General features: G+C 39.0%; 1 protein-coding gene across 1 annotated transcript; it reads right to left on the bottom strand.

Annotated features, from left to right (window-relative positions):
• Positions 1-182: 182 nt before the first annotated feature.
• LOC127635445 (tripartite motif-containing protein 16-like protein) lies at positions 183-6,130 on the bottom strand. Its single transcript, XM_052115505.1, has 6 exons — positions 5,428-6,130; positions 4,876-4,971; positions 2,397-2,630; positions 1,876-2,029; positions 1,708-1,767; positions 183-964 (listed from the first exon to the last, which is right to left on the bottom strand). The coding sequence occupies exons 1-6, from the start codon at positions 6,022-6,024 to the stop codon at positions 411-413; spliced, it is 1,695 nt and encodes a 564-aa protein (XP_051971465.1). The 5' UTR covers positions 6,025-6,130; the 3' UTR covers positions 183-410.
• Positions 6,131-14,789: the final 8,659 nt, after the last annotated feature.

Here is a 14,789-nt window from a genome sequence, read left to right as displayed (position 1 = left end):
TATTTGTTACTATTTTATTATTATTATTATTATGTGTCTTGTCATCTGTTTTGTGTATTAATGCTTTGGCAATATTGTATGTAAACACAGTCATGCCAATAAAGTACTTTTAAATTGAAAATACAGAGAGAGAGAGAGAGAGAGAGAGAGAGAGAGAGAGAGAGAGAGAGAGAGAGTTTAGCAGCCAATTAAGCTGGATCAGTAATTCCTAAATATTTATTCTTATCCTAATACAACTAGTATCAGATTTTTCTTATGAGAATGTTTTTCTCAATATTTGACATACTATTTAATTACAGAATGCAGCTGTACTATTGATTTATTGATTAGAAAAGACTATACTATCTCACTGTCACTACTGAATCATGCAGCTCAAAGCTGTGATATACAGTAATAATAGTATGATAGAATCACTGTTTCAGCTCTTTTCTTAGATCACACAGTTTCACAGTTGATCCATCATAAACCCTAAAACCAGGATAGAGAGGCTGCGTGAATGTTGTATGGACTCTGTGGATGAGGGTCAAGGTGTCAGAGACGCTATAGAAGGATAGCGTTCCTGCACTGTAATCCACATATACTCCTATTTTAGAGGAGCTGGAGGATACAGGGATTGCAGTTTTTATGGAATCATGACAGCTTGAGTAAGTGGAGTGAAGGCAGTTCAATCTCCAGGACTGATTATTACATCCAAACACACACTCATCACCCATTCCCTTCCTGCTGATGCCCTTATATGACACTGATATACCCACCCAACCATCCTTGCTCCCACTCCACTCAACCTCCCAGTAACAGCGTCCACACAAACTCTCTCTACACAACACCTGAGCCCAATAATCAAATCTGTGTGGATGATCAGGATACTTCTGGACTTTTCTGGTGTTTGTAACCGCTGTGTTGTCCTTAGACAGACAGAGGAGATTATGCACTGTGTTTGGATCCAAACTGAGCTGACACGAATCTAAAGGAATGAACATACATAATCAAGAAATCAGATTTCTAAACTTTAAACATACAGCATTATTATGTATTAGTATTAGTCTTAATGACAATCATTAGAAATACTTCTAACTTTTAGTTTTAGAAAGTATTCTAACTTTTAGTTACTGTGTTACAACATGCAATCATATTATTATTTTATTTTTATATATGTTCCAACATAGATATTCTGCATTATGAATTTGTATATTTGTATATATAATATAAAATAATTTTGCACCAAGGATCAGGCTTATACACCAACAGTTTCAGCTAGTTTTAGGCACGAATTCGGTATTGTGAATGTTGGAATAAAGAATGTATGTTTGTACGTGTGTGTGTGCACTAGCAGATTGTTGTGCCAATACTTTTGAAACAGTATGTATTTTAACGTATATGCACTGGCCCCATTTACTGCCATTGTAAGTGCCTTACTGTAAATGCATATATATATATATAAATGAGGGATGACTCAAAATAAACATTAATCCACAAATGCTATTGATTCAGCTTAACTTGACATGAACCTCAATCATTGATTTTAGATTTGTTTGGGGTGATCCGACCACAAATTGACAGGGCGAAATATTCCGACACAGAAGTTAAATAAAAGCCAGACAAGAGTGTCAGGATCCTGACACTAACACACATTATGTGCTTGTGTGTGTGCTTGTATTATTAGTTAGATCGATATATGAATACCTTTTATACCTCAGTAATACTTACATTGTAAGAACTCCTCCCTGGTCGTGGGATCAGGGGCAGAAATGATCTGTATACAGCTCACTATAGAAATCAACAAGTGTTGTTTTTATGAGAAGAGCAAATTAATAATGAACATTAATATGTAACAAGATCCAAAATATAAACAACAACAAATCCCCAATATTTTACCTCTACAAGCTATCTTTTCCATCACTTCTTTGCAGAAATCTTCAAGTTTATCTCTTAGCAGAGACACAGATTTTCCAACATTATCAAAAGTGAGGAGAGAACTGATGCTGGGTAAGACTGTGGATTCAGGAAGAACAGAGAAAGACTGGACACTCTACAGACAAAGACAAACAAAACCCTCATAAAATATTAAAGACACATAAAGACATGCAGCCTGAATAAACTAATACACATTTCTTAAGAACTCTAATCAAGATCACACAACTAAGAGGCTTTATCTTTGTTCAGTGAGACGGTTGCATAACAAGAATACTAAACTCTAGCGTCACCTGACAGAACTCCTGACAACATTTCCGTCAGCATTGCAACTGCATATTCTACTCTTGTGAAAACTTTCAGATGATACTTTTTGAATAATGTTTCTCAAATAATATTGAGCAAATAGTATGTAAAATAGTTATCTGTATCAACAAGCAATTACCTAAAGACCACTGTCCTGTTTTCATCAAACACACTATTACCTGGAGGAAATGGATGTCATCATTTGTGTTTGAAAGCTGCTCCAGCTCATCTTGTCTCCTCTTCAGATCAGCAATCTCCAGCTCCAGTTGTTTAAAAACTCCTTCAGCTTGAATCACAGCAGCCTTTTCCTGAGCTCTTATCAGCTGTGTCACCTCAGAGCGGCATCTCTCAATGGAGCGGATCAGCTCAGTATAGATCCTCTCACTGTCCTCCACTGCTGTCTGTGCAGAGCGCTGAAACAAAGAGAGAAGGTTCCATTGGTCATAAGAACCACTATATTGATTCAGCTCTTATTCAGGCAGCCAACATGGGGTTCAGTCCTGGAAAGTGGACCAGCAAGGGGCTCTTTATTGATTGGAGGATAGTCCTAACCAGGGTCCAAACTTATACACTTGCCAAGCAACACTTTGGCAGGTAACTTCATTAGAAAAACTACATGATATAAATTAGAGGTTGACTGATATATAGTTTTTTCTGAGTAACTGGTGTCGTAGTTGCTTTTTGGAACTATCGGTTATTGGCAAAAATCGATGTCAATAGTTGCAGATTGTTTTTTTTTTTCCTGGGAAAATTCCCAGTATGCCAGATTACCAGCCCAGCCCTGTGTAGGTCCCCCTTGTGTTGCTAAATCAGTGCCAACCTACAACTCAGAATAGCATTCTGAGATGATATTCTTCTCACCACAGTTGAACAGAGCGGTTATCTGAGTTACCATATACTTTGTCAGTTCAAACCAGTCTGGCCATTCTCTGTTGACCTCTTTCATCAACAAGGCATTTCCATCCACAGAACTGCTGCTCACTAGATGTTTTTGTTTTTGGCACCATTTGGAGCAAAATAAGTGTGAAAATCCCAGGAGTTCAGCAGTTACAGAAATACTCAAACCAGCATGTCTGGCACCAACAATCATCCATGCTATTATCTAATCAGCCAATCGTGTGGCATCAGTACAGTGCATAATATCAAGCAGATATGGGTCAGGAGCTTCAGTTGTTCACATCAACCATCAGAATGGGGAAAAGAAAAATTTGATCTCAGTTATTTGGACCGTGGCATGATTATTTGTGCCAGACGGGCTGGCTTGAGTATTTCTGTAACTGCTGATCTCCTGGGATTTTCACGCACAACAGTCTCTATAATTTACTCAGAATGGTGCCAAGAACAAAAAACATCCAGTGAGCAGTGGTTCTGTGGACGGAAACGTCTTTTTGATGAGAGAGGTCAACAAAGAATGGCCATACTGGTTCATTTACATTTACATTAATGCATTTGGCAGACCCTTTTATCCAAAGCGACTTACAGTGCTCTTATTACAGGGACAATCTCCTTCAGAGCAACCTAGAGTTAAGTGCCTTGCTCAAGGACACAATGGTGGTGGCTGTGTGGAGCGAACCAGTGACCTTCTGATTAACAGTTATGTGCTTTAGCCCACTACAACACCACCACTCCGTTTGAGCTGACAAAGTCTACGGTAACTCAGACAACCACTCTGTACAATTGTGGTGAGAAGAATATTATCTCTGAATGCTATTCTGAGATGAGGGTTGGTGCAGATTTGGCAGCAAGAGGAGGACCTACTCAATATTAGGTAGGTGGATTTAATGTTGTGGTTGATCGGTGTATATGGCAAGAAGGAAAAAAAATATATATATTTATATGCCATAAACTCATAGACTTTACGTTATAAACTTAACGTTAGCTTTCAAGTCAGTCGATTCGACGATGAGTCAGTTTGCTGATGCTTTGAGGAAATGTATACTATAATACCATGCTACTAATTTGCACACGTAAGCAATGCCTACTAACCAATAGGGTAGTTAAAGGTACCGGCAAAGCCACTTCTTTGTATCATCAATAGGAAGGGAGGAAAAAAACAGTTATCAAGATGGTTATGTGGCAGTGACAATAAAAAAATGGAGTAGTGTAACCCTGCAAACAGTTAGCATGCCTAGTCCAAAGTGGATGGAGGAGTGGAGAAAACTTGAAGGGTGAAAACCTAAGCCCTGAAGGGAGTGGTTAAAATCTTGGGCACGTAACCCTCCCTAGGTTTGAGAACGGTTTTCGACAAGCCCATTGCCAACTCTAAACTAGAGTCACTGACCCACAATGCTTAAAGGTCCCCAACATGTTTTACTGAAGCCAAAGCGAGCAGAAGAGCAGTCTTCAATGCTAGTACAGTATATGTAAGCTTACTGTATCCAATGGCTCTAAGAGGGGACCCGTGAATACTTTAAACACGAACGCTGAGTCCCAAACAGGGAGAGCGCCATGCTCCACCATATATAAGTGCAATGACGTTACAATGGGGCAGAATGCTAAACTGAAATTGACATGATTCTTAAAGGCTCCAGAGATCGGTTATCGCAGTGGAGATCCTCAAAGTATCAGCAAATAGATTCACCATCTATGTCACTGACCTGAAAGGGATCTCTCGCTCTTCCAGCTCCCAGCAGTTCTTCTCCTCTGCTCAAAACTCACCTTGTGAGACTCCACAGCCTCTCTGAGCCCCTGAAGCTCTTTCTCTCTCTGCTGGATTCTCTGCTTGAATAGACTCTGGGTTTCCACCAGCTGCCTCTGTTGGAAATAACAGTAACCTGAGAAACAGTTTCAATAGCCCCAGTTCCACCAACAATGTTCAAAGATCAATTTGAATGTGTACACTGGATATTGAGTATGAAATTGTTTAAAACTTATTTTTCACTTTGTTCATAAAGATCCTATTTCTTCTCTATGAACCACAACCATACGTTTTATTAATATTTACAAACGTTTTACATTATAGCCTACAGTATAATGCTTAACTAATCACTGGAACTGGCCTACAGTGCTGCTTTTGCCTGGGACCCGGAAGTGCGGTTGCTTGTCTTTGACCACAAATTAATTTCATATGAAATATTAACGAGGAAAAAAAATCTGCTTTAATTAACTGGATATGGGGAAGAAAAAAACAAACATAACGTGACAAAATATAATGACTTCAATCAATAATGTGACATTAGCAAAACAATTTAGGCTACTTTTAATTTATACCTGTAGATTATGCCTCTCTGTCGCTGCTGTTTCAGTGTCATGGTTTTTGTGTTTGTCCATCATGCACATCATACATATACATTGCTGGTCAGTACGACAGAAAACCTCCAGCAGTCTTTTATGTTCAAAGCAGATCATCTCCTGGAGTCGTCCGGTAGCATCTATCAAATCGTGTCTCTTTTCTTTGAAGAAATCGTCGTGTAATTCAAGGTGATTCTGACAGTAGGAGTTCAGACACACCAGACAGGACTTGACGGCTTTGTTTTTCCCCTCAGTACAGACGTTACAGTCCACATCACCAGGACCAGCATAACACTGAGAAAGAACAGTACCTTTGAGTTTGGGCTTCTTCAGTTTCTCTACCATTTCAGCCAGAATAGTGTTTTTGTTCAAAACAGGTCTTGGGGTGAAGGTCTGTCTGCACTGGGGACAGCTGTATAGGCCTACTCCCTCTTTATCTTCCTGATCCCAGCAGTCTGTGATACAGCTCATACAGTAACTGTGTCCGCAGGCAAGGCCCACTGGATCCTTCAGTAAATCCAAACAGACTGGACAGCAGAACTGGTCCTGAGCCACTGAAATATTAGTTTCTGCCATTTTACTGCATGTACACACAGAAAGAGAGGCACATACGACAGCTCAACAACAGTTTCTTTTTCTCTGAACGGAAAAGTCCTGCCTCGGTTTTTGAGGAAATGAAACCATGACAATACAGCCAGAAGAGGGCTCTATAATGCTGTTTTTTTTATCTTGTTTGAGGGTGTTTAAAATAATACTGCTCCAACAATTGTAAACACACCTTTTTCTAGTCCCTTAACAGACGGTGTCTCCTGTTATTTACACTCCGCAATACTGGTATCATGGTGAACATCATATTCAATATGCTTGTCACTGGAAAGATCATCACTCACAGCAGGGCCTTAGTGGCTAACTGCTGTCCATAAAAATATTTCCTCACTGACCCTGAAAGAAATTGCACCTGAGCATTTGTGAAAACGAAACATTGCAAATGCACATCTGATAAACAAAGCATTGATTGTGTAAAAGTGATAGATCATTCTGTACAAAATGACCACAAAACTATATTTCATATGTAGTTAATTATGTTGAGTATTTAAGAAAAGTATTGTAGAAATTTCCCAGCAATTTACATTATCAATAGTTCTAAAGTTATACATAAATACAGAAAATGTAAGTTAAAACGACGAGCGACAATCTATGGTCACATTTCAGCACTTCACATATGGACAGCGACCAAATTCACCAAATTTAAAAGCTCACCTTACACACATAAATTTAATAAATGCATAAATGCTTAAATAAATAAATAAATAAACAAAAATCTAATTTTACAGATTTTTTTTTTAAAGATTTCATATATATATATATATATGAACCAAAGCACTTGTTTGGTCCAAAATGAAGAAGACACTGTATTCTGCATAAATGTTTTAATGGAAATATATAATATAAATAAAGTAAATAATTTATATCAGGTTTCTCACCTTTTTCTCCCCAATTTGTAATATCCAATTCCCAACTGGCGTAGTGCCTCAATCCGGGTGGCAGACGAATCTCAGTTCATCAGACCATCAATCCGCACATTTTATCACGTGGAATGTTGAACGCATTACCTCGGAGACATAGTGCGTGTGGAGGTTCAAACTATTCTCCGCGGCATCCACGCACAACTCACCACGTGCCCCACCGAGAGCGAGAACCCCGTTATAGTGACCACGAGGAGGTTACCCCATGTTACTCTACCCTCCCTTGCAACCTGCTGTTCAAATGCTCATTGGATCGCTTCATTTATATGTATAAATGTTTTCCATCTGAAAGGTCTAAATATTACATGAAACAAATGACAATAAAATGCAAAGTAATCGCTTCAGTAATCAAAATACTTTTTGAATATAACTGTATTCTAATTACCAATTATTTAAATGGTAACTGTAGTGGAATACAGTTACTTATATTTAGTATTTTAAATAAGTAATCCCTGTTACATGTATTCCGTTACTCCCCAACCCTGCCTATAGGAGGCAGTTGAGGAAGGTTCCATATGAAAGTGACCATTCCTGTTATTCCTACCTGTATTTCTCCTTCAGTGATCCAGTCAGAGACCAACTCTGGCCTGGCCTCATAGGTGCCCTGTTGGTGTGTAAGAAAGATGCACTGAATTCCACAAATGAATCAAACCCAGAGAATGAGGAGTTTTAGGAGCGCAATAAAATGAATGGTATTTATACAGATTTTTGTAGACTTTCCAATGATGTCTGTTTTTGTATTGAGCTTGCTAACAATATTTATTATACTGTAACCCTATACCTAAATCCCATTGAAATCATTTGGCTTTTTAGATTGTAAATTAAATTTAGTAACAGTTAGGATGTAGACCTCATAATGTAGGTGATTTCAGGTTTTCTTACATTGAGGGGACATGTTTGTCTTCTACTTTTTTTCTGGCTATATATACAAATGAATTAAAGAGCCCCAATTTAAGCATAACTGTCGAATATGAATTTTCCAAACCAACTGAACGTTTGAAAATCATAGATACAGGCTAAGGCTTTGTCAAAGTCCTTCTTGTACATCATAATAATTCAATTGTCTAATGGAGCTGTTAATGACTTTATGTATGGGAGCCTGCCTGGTCCTGAGATGAATAAGGGATCCAGGGTCAAAGGGTATCTCCTGGGGCTCAGCACAGAGGTACACGTGCATGGAATTTACATCAAGGGCAACACCTTCTAAAGGCAGGACACCACACGTGCCACATACTGCAGTCACTCTTTCATAAATAGATGAATACTTGCCAGCCCTGTGAGATACATTGTTCTGGTGAGACCAAAAAACAGAGGCAACCTCAAGAGAAACACCTGGAGATTCTGGTTAAAGTTTTTCTTTCTTTCTTTCTTTCTTTTGTTAAACTTTTTGCATGACTTTTAGTTTTTATGACCATTACTGTGCTGGTGGTCTTAGGTGCATTATATTTTTCACAAAAACATTTGTCTTAAACAGTTATTTTAAATGTTCTGCTTTTAGTGTATCAGTAATGTCAATTTTAGATTTCAACATTCCCTTTGCTAATAGAATTGAATAGAAGAACAAGGAGTTCTGCAACTGATGGCCCCCACAGAGCCTGGATCTCAAAATCATTGAGTCAGTCTGGGATTGCATGAAGAGACAGAAGCATTTGAGACAGCCTAAATAGATCAAACAATTGTGGCAAGTTCTCTAAGAAGCTTGGAACATCCTTTCTGCCAACAACCAAGAAAAACGTCATGGTTACTGTCGTAACCTCCGTTCCCTGAGACATCGTGTCGATGTAGTGACACATGGGGTCGCTCCAGAGAGCCCCCGAACACCTCCCATTCATTGAGAAAAGGCCAATGAGATTTGGTGAGTGGAATTTGCATGCCACTCCCCCGGACATACAGGTATAAAAGGAGCTGGAATGCAATTCCATTCAGGTTTTGTGCAGAGGAGCAGAGACAAGGTCCGGCCATTTCAGCGGCTAGTACAGTGTTGTGGCAAGAGGGACACAACACTGTACCTCCATCAGGAAACGGAGGTTACGACAGTAACCATGACATTCCCCTTCTGTCACTCACTCGACATTGTGTCGATGTAGTGACACTAGGGGTCCCTATAGAAAAACGGCACAACAGCTGAACCGTGTTACATGAACTGTTGATGCAGGTGAACGCAGGCTGCTGCATGTGTAATAGCAGGTGCATCAGACCGTACGTAACCTCCTCCAACGCCCCAAAAGACACATGTAGTTACCAACATCCCTAAGGGGGGGAAGCAACGTAACTAACATGGGAGCAGGCCGTGCCAGCCGCAGCCTTTTCTCTCTGTTTTCGCTCCACAGAATATTAGATTCGGCTGGGACCATCTAACGCTATCATATGGTGTTCTTTTCCTTTCCTATTCTTTCAGGGGGGAAAAGACCCCACGGAGACCACACGCTACTCTGCAGATGTCTGCTAGAGAGGTGCCATTGGCCAGCGCCCACGAGGACGCCACACTCCTTGTAGAGTGTTCTCGAACCCACAAGGGGCGGGCACAGCCTTGGTCTTGTAGGCCAATGCAATGGCGTCCACGATCCAGTGGGCAAGCCTCTGTTTAGAGACAACATTCCCTTTCCGTTGTCCACCAAATCAGACAAAGAGCTGCTCAGAGCATCTCTGCGTGCGATCCAAGTAGGTGCTCAAAGCACGCACCGGAAACAGAAATGACAGGGCTGGGTATGCCTCCTCCCGGGGAAAACCTTAATGGGCTGAAGATGATTGAGGGAGAGAGGGTGTCTTGGTAACTGCTCGGGATTGGCAATATACTGGACGTACACACTGTCGATTTTCATGCTCAGGCCTTCACCTACAAAGTGCATCAGTGAGCCGTGTAGCAATACCGTGTAGTAATTACAGAGCAAGGCAGGACAGGCTGTACACAGGAATGGATGAGGATGATGATGTGAGAAACCAAGTGCAGTTTTAATTACAAAGTGCTATCCAAACACGTGAATCCAAAACAGACTTGATAGCATGAAAACTGAAACAACATTACATCAATACAAAAATTGACAAAAGACAATGGCAAACATGAGGGTTTAAATACATGGACAAGGGAAACATGACAACCAATGGGAAAACTGAACTAATAACAAGATAACTAGGCAATGAAACAAGAACAAATGATAAAACAGAACTGATAACAAGACTCAAACATAAATTAAATAAATTTATAAATAAAATAAAAGACATGAAATAACATATGACCAAAAATACGCAAAAACGTGATACATTATTGCTTATCCATACATGTCATTCTGGAAAAAAGGGATAACCAGATGTCCATAGGAAAAATAGCTGATTTGTCATAGAATTATTGATTATAGTGTGTTTTCTTGACTAAAATCACAACCATTGCAATGGCTCAAAGTCTGTTTTTCCCATTACAGACAGATCTGGCCCACCAGATGGTGGGCAAGAAAAAATAACCCAAGTAACATAAACCATTAACGTCCACAAAAAGACACATACCTCAATTCAGCAGACATGTACAAGAAACCGTCAAGTCCGGCTGTATTGAACTGTTGTGCATTGGAAGCTTCTGTCACCAAGACTAATTCCTTGTATCTGTAAGCATACTTGGCAATAAAGCTGATTCTGATTTTGATGGCAGTCCTGCTAAGAGGGCCTTTTATATGTTAATGACTGGCAATTGTGAGTGAAAAGTGTTAGGTGATTGCTGTGTATTCAGAACACAAGGAAAGGTGACATTTAACTCAATAATAACTTAATAATATTTTTTTTTACAGATATTACAGAAATAAATATGATTTCAGCACCTACACCATGTTCTGACATAAGAGAGAATGTATCAAGTTTCAGTCAACCTTCAGTTTATTGGTACATTATTGGTAATTTATTGGTTTATTGTTACTGTTTTTGTTTTTTGTTTTTTTAAATAGAATGTTCGAGTGAACTCCTGTAAATTAGGCCACTTATTAACATTGAGTTGACTGTTAAAGACTACTCCAATTTACCTGAATTAACTAAACATGGACTGATGGATTGGTGGCATGATGCCTGTGGTGCTTTCTTAACTAGTTGGCAGCACCTGGTTAAGACAGCACCACAGGCATCATACCACAAAACAATCAGTCCTTGTGAGGAGAGATTTGAGTATACTATTCTCACTGGTCACCACATTCATTCTCAGATACGGTACATTCATTCTCAGAGTGTCATGATGATCTAACTGTTGTCATACTATATACTTCCAATCACTTCACTCTCAACAGGTTTATTCCAAACACTAAAAAGTAATTGAGAGATCATTGAGAAAATCACATTTTCATTCGTGCAATTTTACAATCAGTTACACCCTACATAAAGCATGAAATTCATAAAACAATAAATTATTAACTAAAACTTGATACATATCTGTACGCTAACAAATATTTAATAAACTATGAGTGTATAACTGATTTTGTTCCCCGAGTATGCATTATGTAAACAATGTTAAAAAGCTATGAAAAGAAACAAACAAGGCTAGGCCTACACACTCTCGCTGTGAAATCATTAGTATTCAATCGACTTTTCTTAATTTGGCTACTACGTATGATATCGTATGACTGCACTCGTGTGAATTCCTATGACTTTCACTACAGCCAATGACGTCGCTGGACATCGTTTCCATCTAATACGTGGCAATTACTGGCTTCTGTCACACACAACAGTTTCCTGTCATGTTTTCACACTCTAATGATCGGTTAGATTTAGATAAGGGGTTTTGGTTGGCGCATAATATTAATAAGTATGTCCTTGTAATAAGCCTTGTGTGCGAAACTCGCACTTACTTCCGCATTAGACAACCAGGCATTTTCAAGTGATGAAGTTGTATAAATTCATATGAACGAGCTTGTACGAAATCATACGAAATTGCCAACTCATAAAATATGTATGACTTTTCATGAGAATGGGTTGGATGGGCTATGGGTTTGTAGGTACTATCAGCATATTATAATCTAATGGATTTTTAAAAAAAACTGAAAACAAAAAGTCATAAAATGTATCTGATTTTTCTGTGGTTTTAGATAATGAATTGGTAGTCTTTGATGCATCAATAAAGTCAATATCAACAGTGAAATGTGAAACCAAGTAAGAGACCACCTAGTGAGGGAACAACAGTCTGCCAAGGACCTGGGGGAAAGACATGTTATTGACCATTTGCTTTCAATTTCATTTAAAATTCTCAGAATAAAGATCTACTCTATAATGCCTCATTGTTACTAATGTAAAAGGAAAAGTCCCGCATTTCACAAGGCTTGCTCAGACCAGTGTGAGAAAGAACTTGATTAACAGAGAACGGTGTTAAAGTGAAAAACAAGTTTGAGCCGATTGGAGATTATGTAACTTTGTGAGCAGTTGTATTTGTCCCTCTTGGTTTCATTTGATATTCGTTGAGTCCAGAGTATATACTTCCAGAGCTTGGAGTTCTCAAATGAATGTAGTTCATCATGTAGGCTTTAAGCATAACCCGTGTAGGATTAGGATGGAAAGAAGTGAACATTATCAGTAAACATTTAACTTGAAAGTCTTCAATTAACTCCTTGCTCTTAGAATATGGGTTTCTGTTTTCTAATCGAAACTATTAATTTTTGTTTGCTTGTTTTGCAAAGACAGCAAGCTTAAAACCCCCTGATCAAGCATTTACTCTTCATGGTGTTTAAGCAGAACAGGCATTGATCACATAGAACAGATATTAGCTCATAATGGAAATGCAAAGCTTGTTCAAATAAACAAGCTCATTGACACATCATGTTTTTGGAGATTTAGGCCTACATAGAAAACGGTTTCCTTGACATTAATAATCTGTTGTAAACAAAGCAAGTGATAATTTACCACAGTTAATAAAAAATAGGATATTGTAATTTTAAGATCTAGCCTATTAACAGTACAGTTTAGAGATTTTATTTTAAATGCTTTTTGTGCATGACTTCTATCAATAATGTTGAAATGGTACACTCCAAAAAACATTGGGTTATTTATTTAACCCAATAGCTGGGTTAAAAATATAGGGTCTGTTGAGTTATTCCTAACGTTTATTGGGTTGTTTCTATAATAACGCACCCAGGGTTAAGTAGTCTCGCGAGGACATTTTAAATTTCAACGGTTGACCAGTCCCACTGCCAACAGAAGATACAAAGGTAAGTTAATATCAGGTTATATGCACGATTTTCGTTTTCTTTATCAACATAAAATAATAGCTGATTAATTAAATAGTTTCCCCTTAATTTTGGGTCTGCTGTAGGCCTATTGCTGCTCACTTGGCTACCGACATAACACTTAAAGCCAGCCTATTTTAAATTGTGACGTAGAAACTATTAATTGGGATGCTCCCCCTCACTTTCTGTGTTCGTCCCGACACTTTTTTTTGGAAATCACACATAATATCTCATTAATATTTCAATATCTACGCGCGAAGAAATTGTAAGACGCCTCGGCTTTAAGACTCATTATCCGGTGTTGCAGACACGGCAGTTTTTCATCAACTGAAAGAAAATTATTTTGTCATTTTTATAGTGTAACATTAAAATACTTCAAAGCGGAAATATGAAAAATTTTATCTAGAAAGTTATATCTGCAAGGCACTAAATTATATAATACACAAATTGGACTCAACGAGATATTACACCAGGGATCGGCAACCTTTTTTACATGGAGTACCATTTTTGTATTTACTAGTCAATGGCTGTGCCGATGAAGGATTAATAGTGGTGTTTTCCTTATTACATGACGTGTTGTTCTGAAACCAAAAAGAAACTAATAAAACACGGAATGTAGGCTGTCATCCGCGCAGTCTGACCGAAGCAAATCGATTAATCGAAAGAGAAGTGCTGCTGGATCGTGCAGTCTCATCACACTTTAATAGTGTTTAGTTTCCCATTCAGCTAATGAAAACATGCTGCGTAATCATGAGGAAGGATTTACATCAAGATGTAACTTGGAATTCAGGTGCGGAATTTATATAAATAGTCTACTCCTCTCTCGCAGTTGCTGGCATGCCAATGATTACCCCTCCGCGTGCCAATGCTGGCACCTGTGCCATAGGTTGCAGACCCCTGTATTACACAATAGTCAGCATCTACATGACATTGGGTGATAGCCTTATCATAAGCCACTTTTCAGTTAGTTCTGCACCCCTGAATACACGACGGTTATGACTTTTTCCACGTTGTGACATTTATTACTTTTATTGTGACTTTTTAATGCCAAAAAGCAGTAACATTTTGATGGTGTTCTTTTACCATTGCAGGAAAGTGCCTGGCTGGTTTTGTGATTGCCTTGTTAATGAAGCCCATTGTTTGAAGTTGTTAATACACTTTATATGAACTATATTTTTTAAACAGGATGTGATGGATTCATATGTGAGGGAAACACTTCAGAAGTGAAACCTTGAAACGTGAATAAAAATAAAAAAAGCTCCAGGCCATGTCACAGCCATGCCTCAGTTTGCTCCATGCCATGTCACAACCACGCCTCAGCCTGCTCCATGCCATGTCACAGCCACGCCTCAGCCTGCTCCATGCCATATCACAGCCACGCCTCAGCCTGCTCCATGCCATGTCACAGCCAAGCTCCAGACTGCTCCATGCCATGTCTCAGCCAAACCCTTGACTGCTCCATGCTATGTCACAGCCAAGCTTCAGTCTGCTCCACGCCATGTTTCAGTCGAACCCCAGACTGCTCCATGCCATGTCACAAGCAAACCTCTGCTCACCGGTCCAGGCCTGCCCCTGCTCCACGGTCCAGGCCCACCTCCATCCCTATGACTCCACCTTGGCTCCG

Source organism: Xyrauchen texanus, chromosome 43 (assembly GCF_025860055.1).
Source record: "Xyrauchen texanus isolate HMW12.3.18 chromosome 43, RBS_HiC_50CHRs, whole genome shotgun sequence".
Lineage (NCBI taxonomy): Eukaryota > Metazoa > Chordata > Actinopteri > Cypriniformes > Catostomidae > Xyrauchen > Xyrauchen texanus.
This window is presented reverse-complemented; position numbering and strand designations above follow the sequence as displayed.

What these genes read in the sequence shown, in the direction of transcription:
- LOC127635445 (XM_052115505.1), bottom strand. Translation starts at nt 6,024, where the DNA reads ATGGCAGAAACTAATATTTCAGTGGCTCAGGACCAGTTCTGCTGTCCA. An exon ending in AGGCTGTGGAGTCTCACAAG is followed by an intron (nt 2,631 to 4,875) that starts GTGAGTTTTGAG and finishes TCTTTGTTTCAG; the next exon opens with CGCTCTGCACAGACAGCAGT. An exon ending in ATGACATCCATTTCCTCCAG is followed by an intron (nt 2,030 to 2,396) that starts GTAATAGTGTGT and finishes CTTTGTCTGTAG; the next exon opens with AGTGTCCAGTCTTTCTCTGT.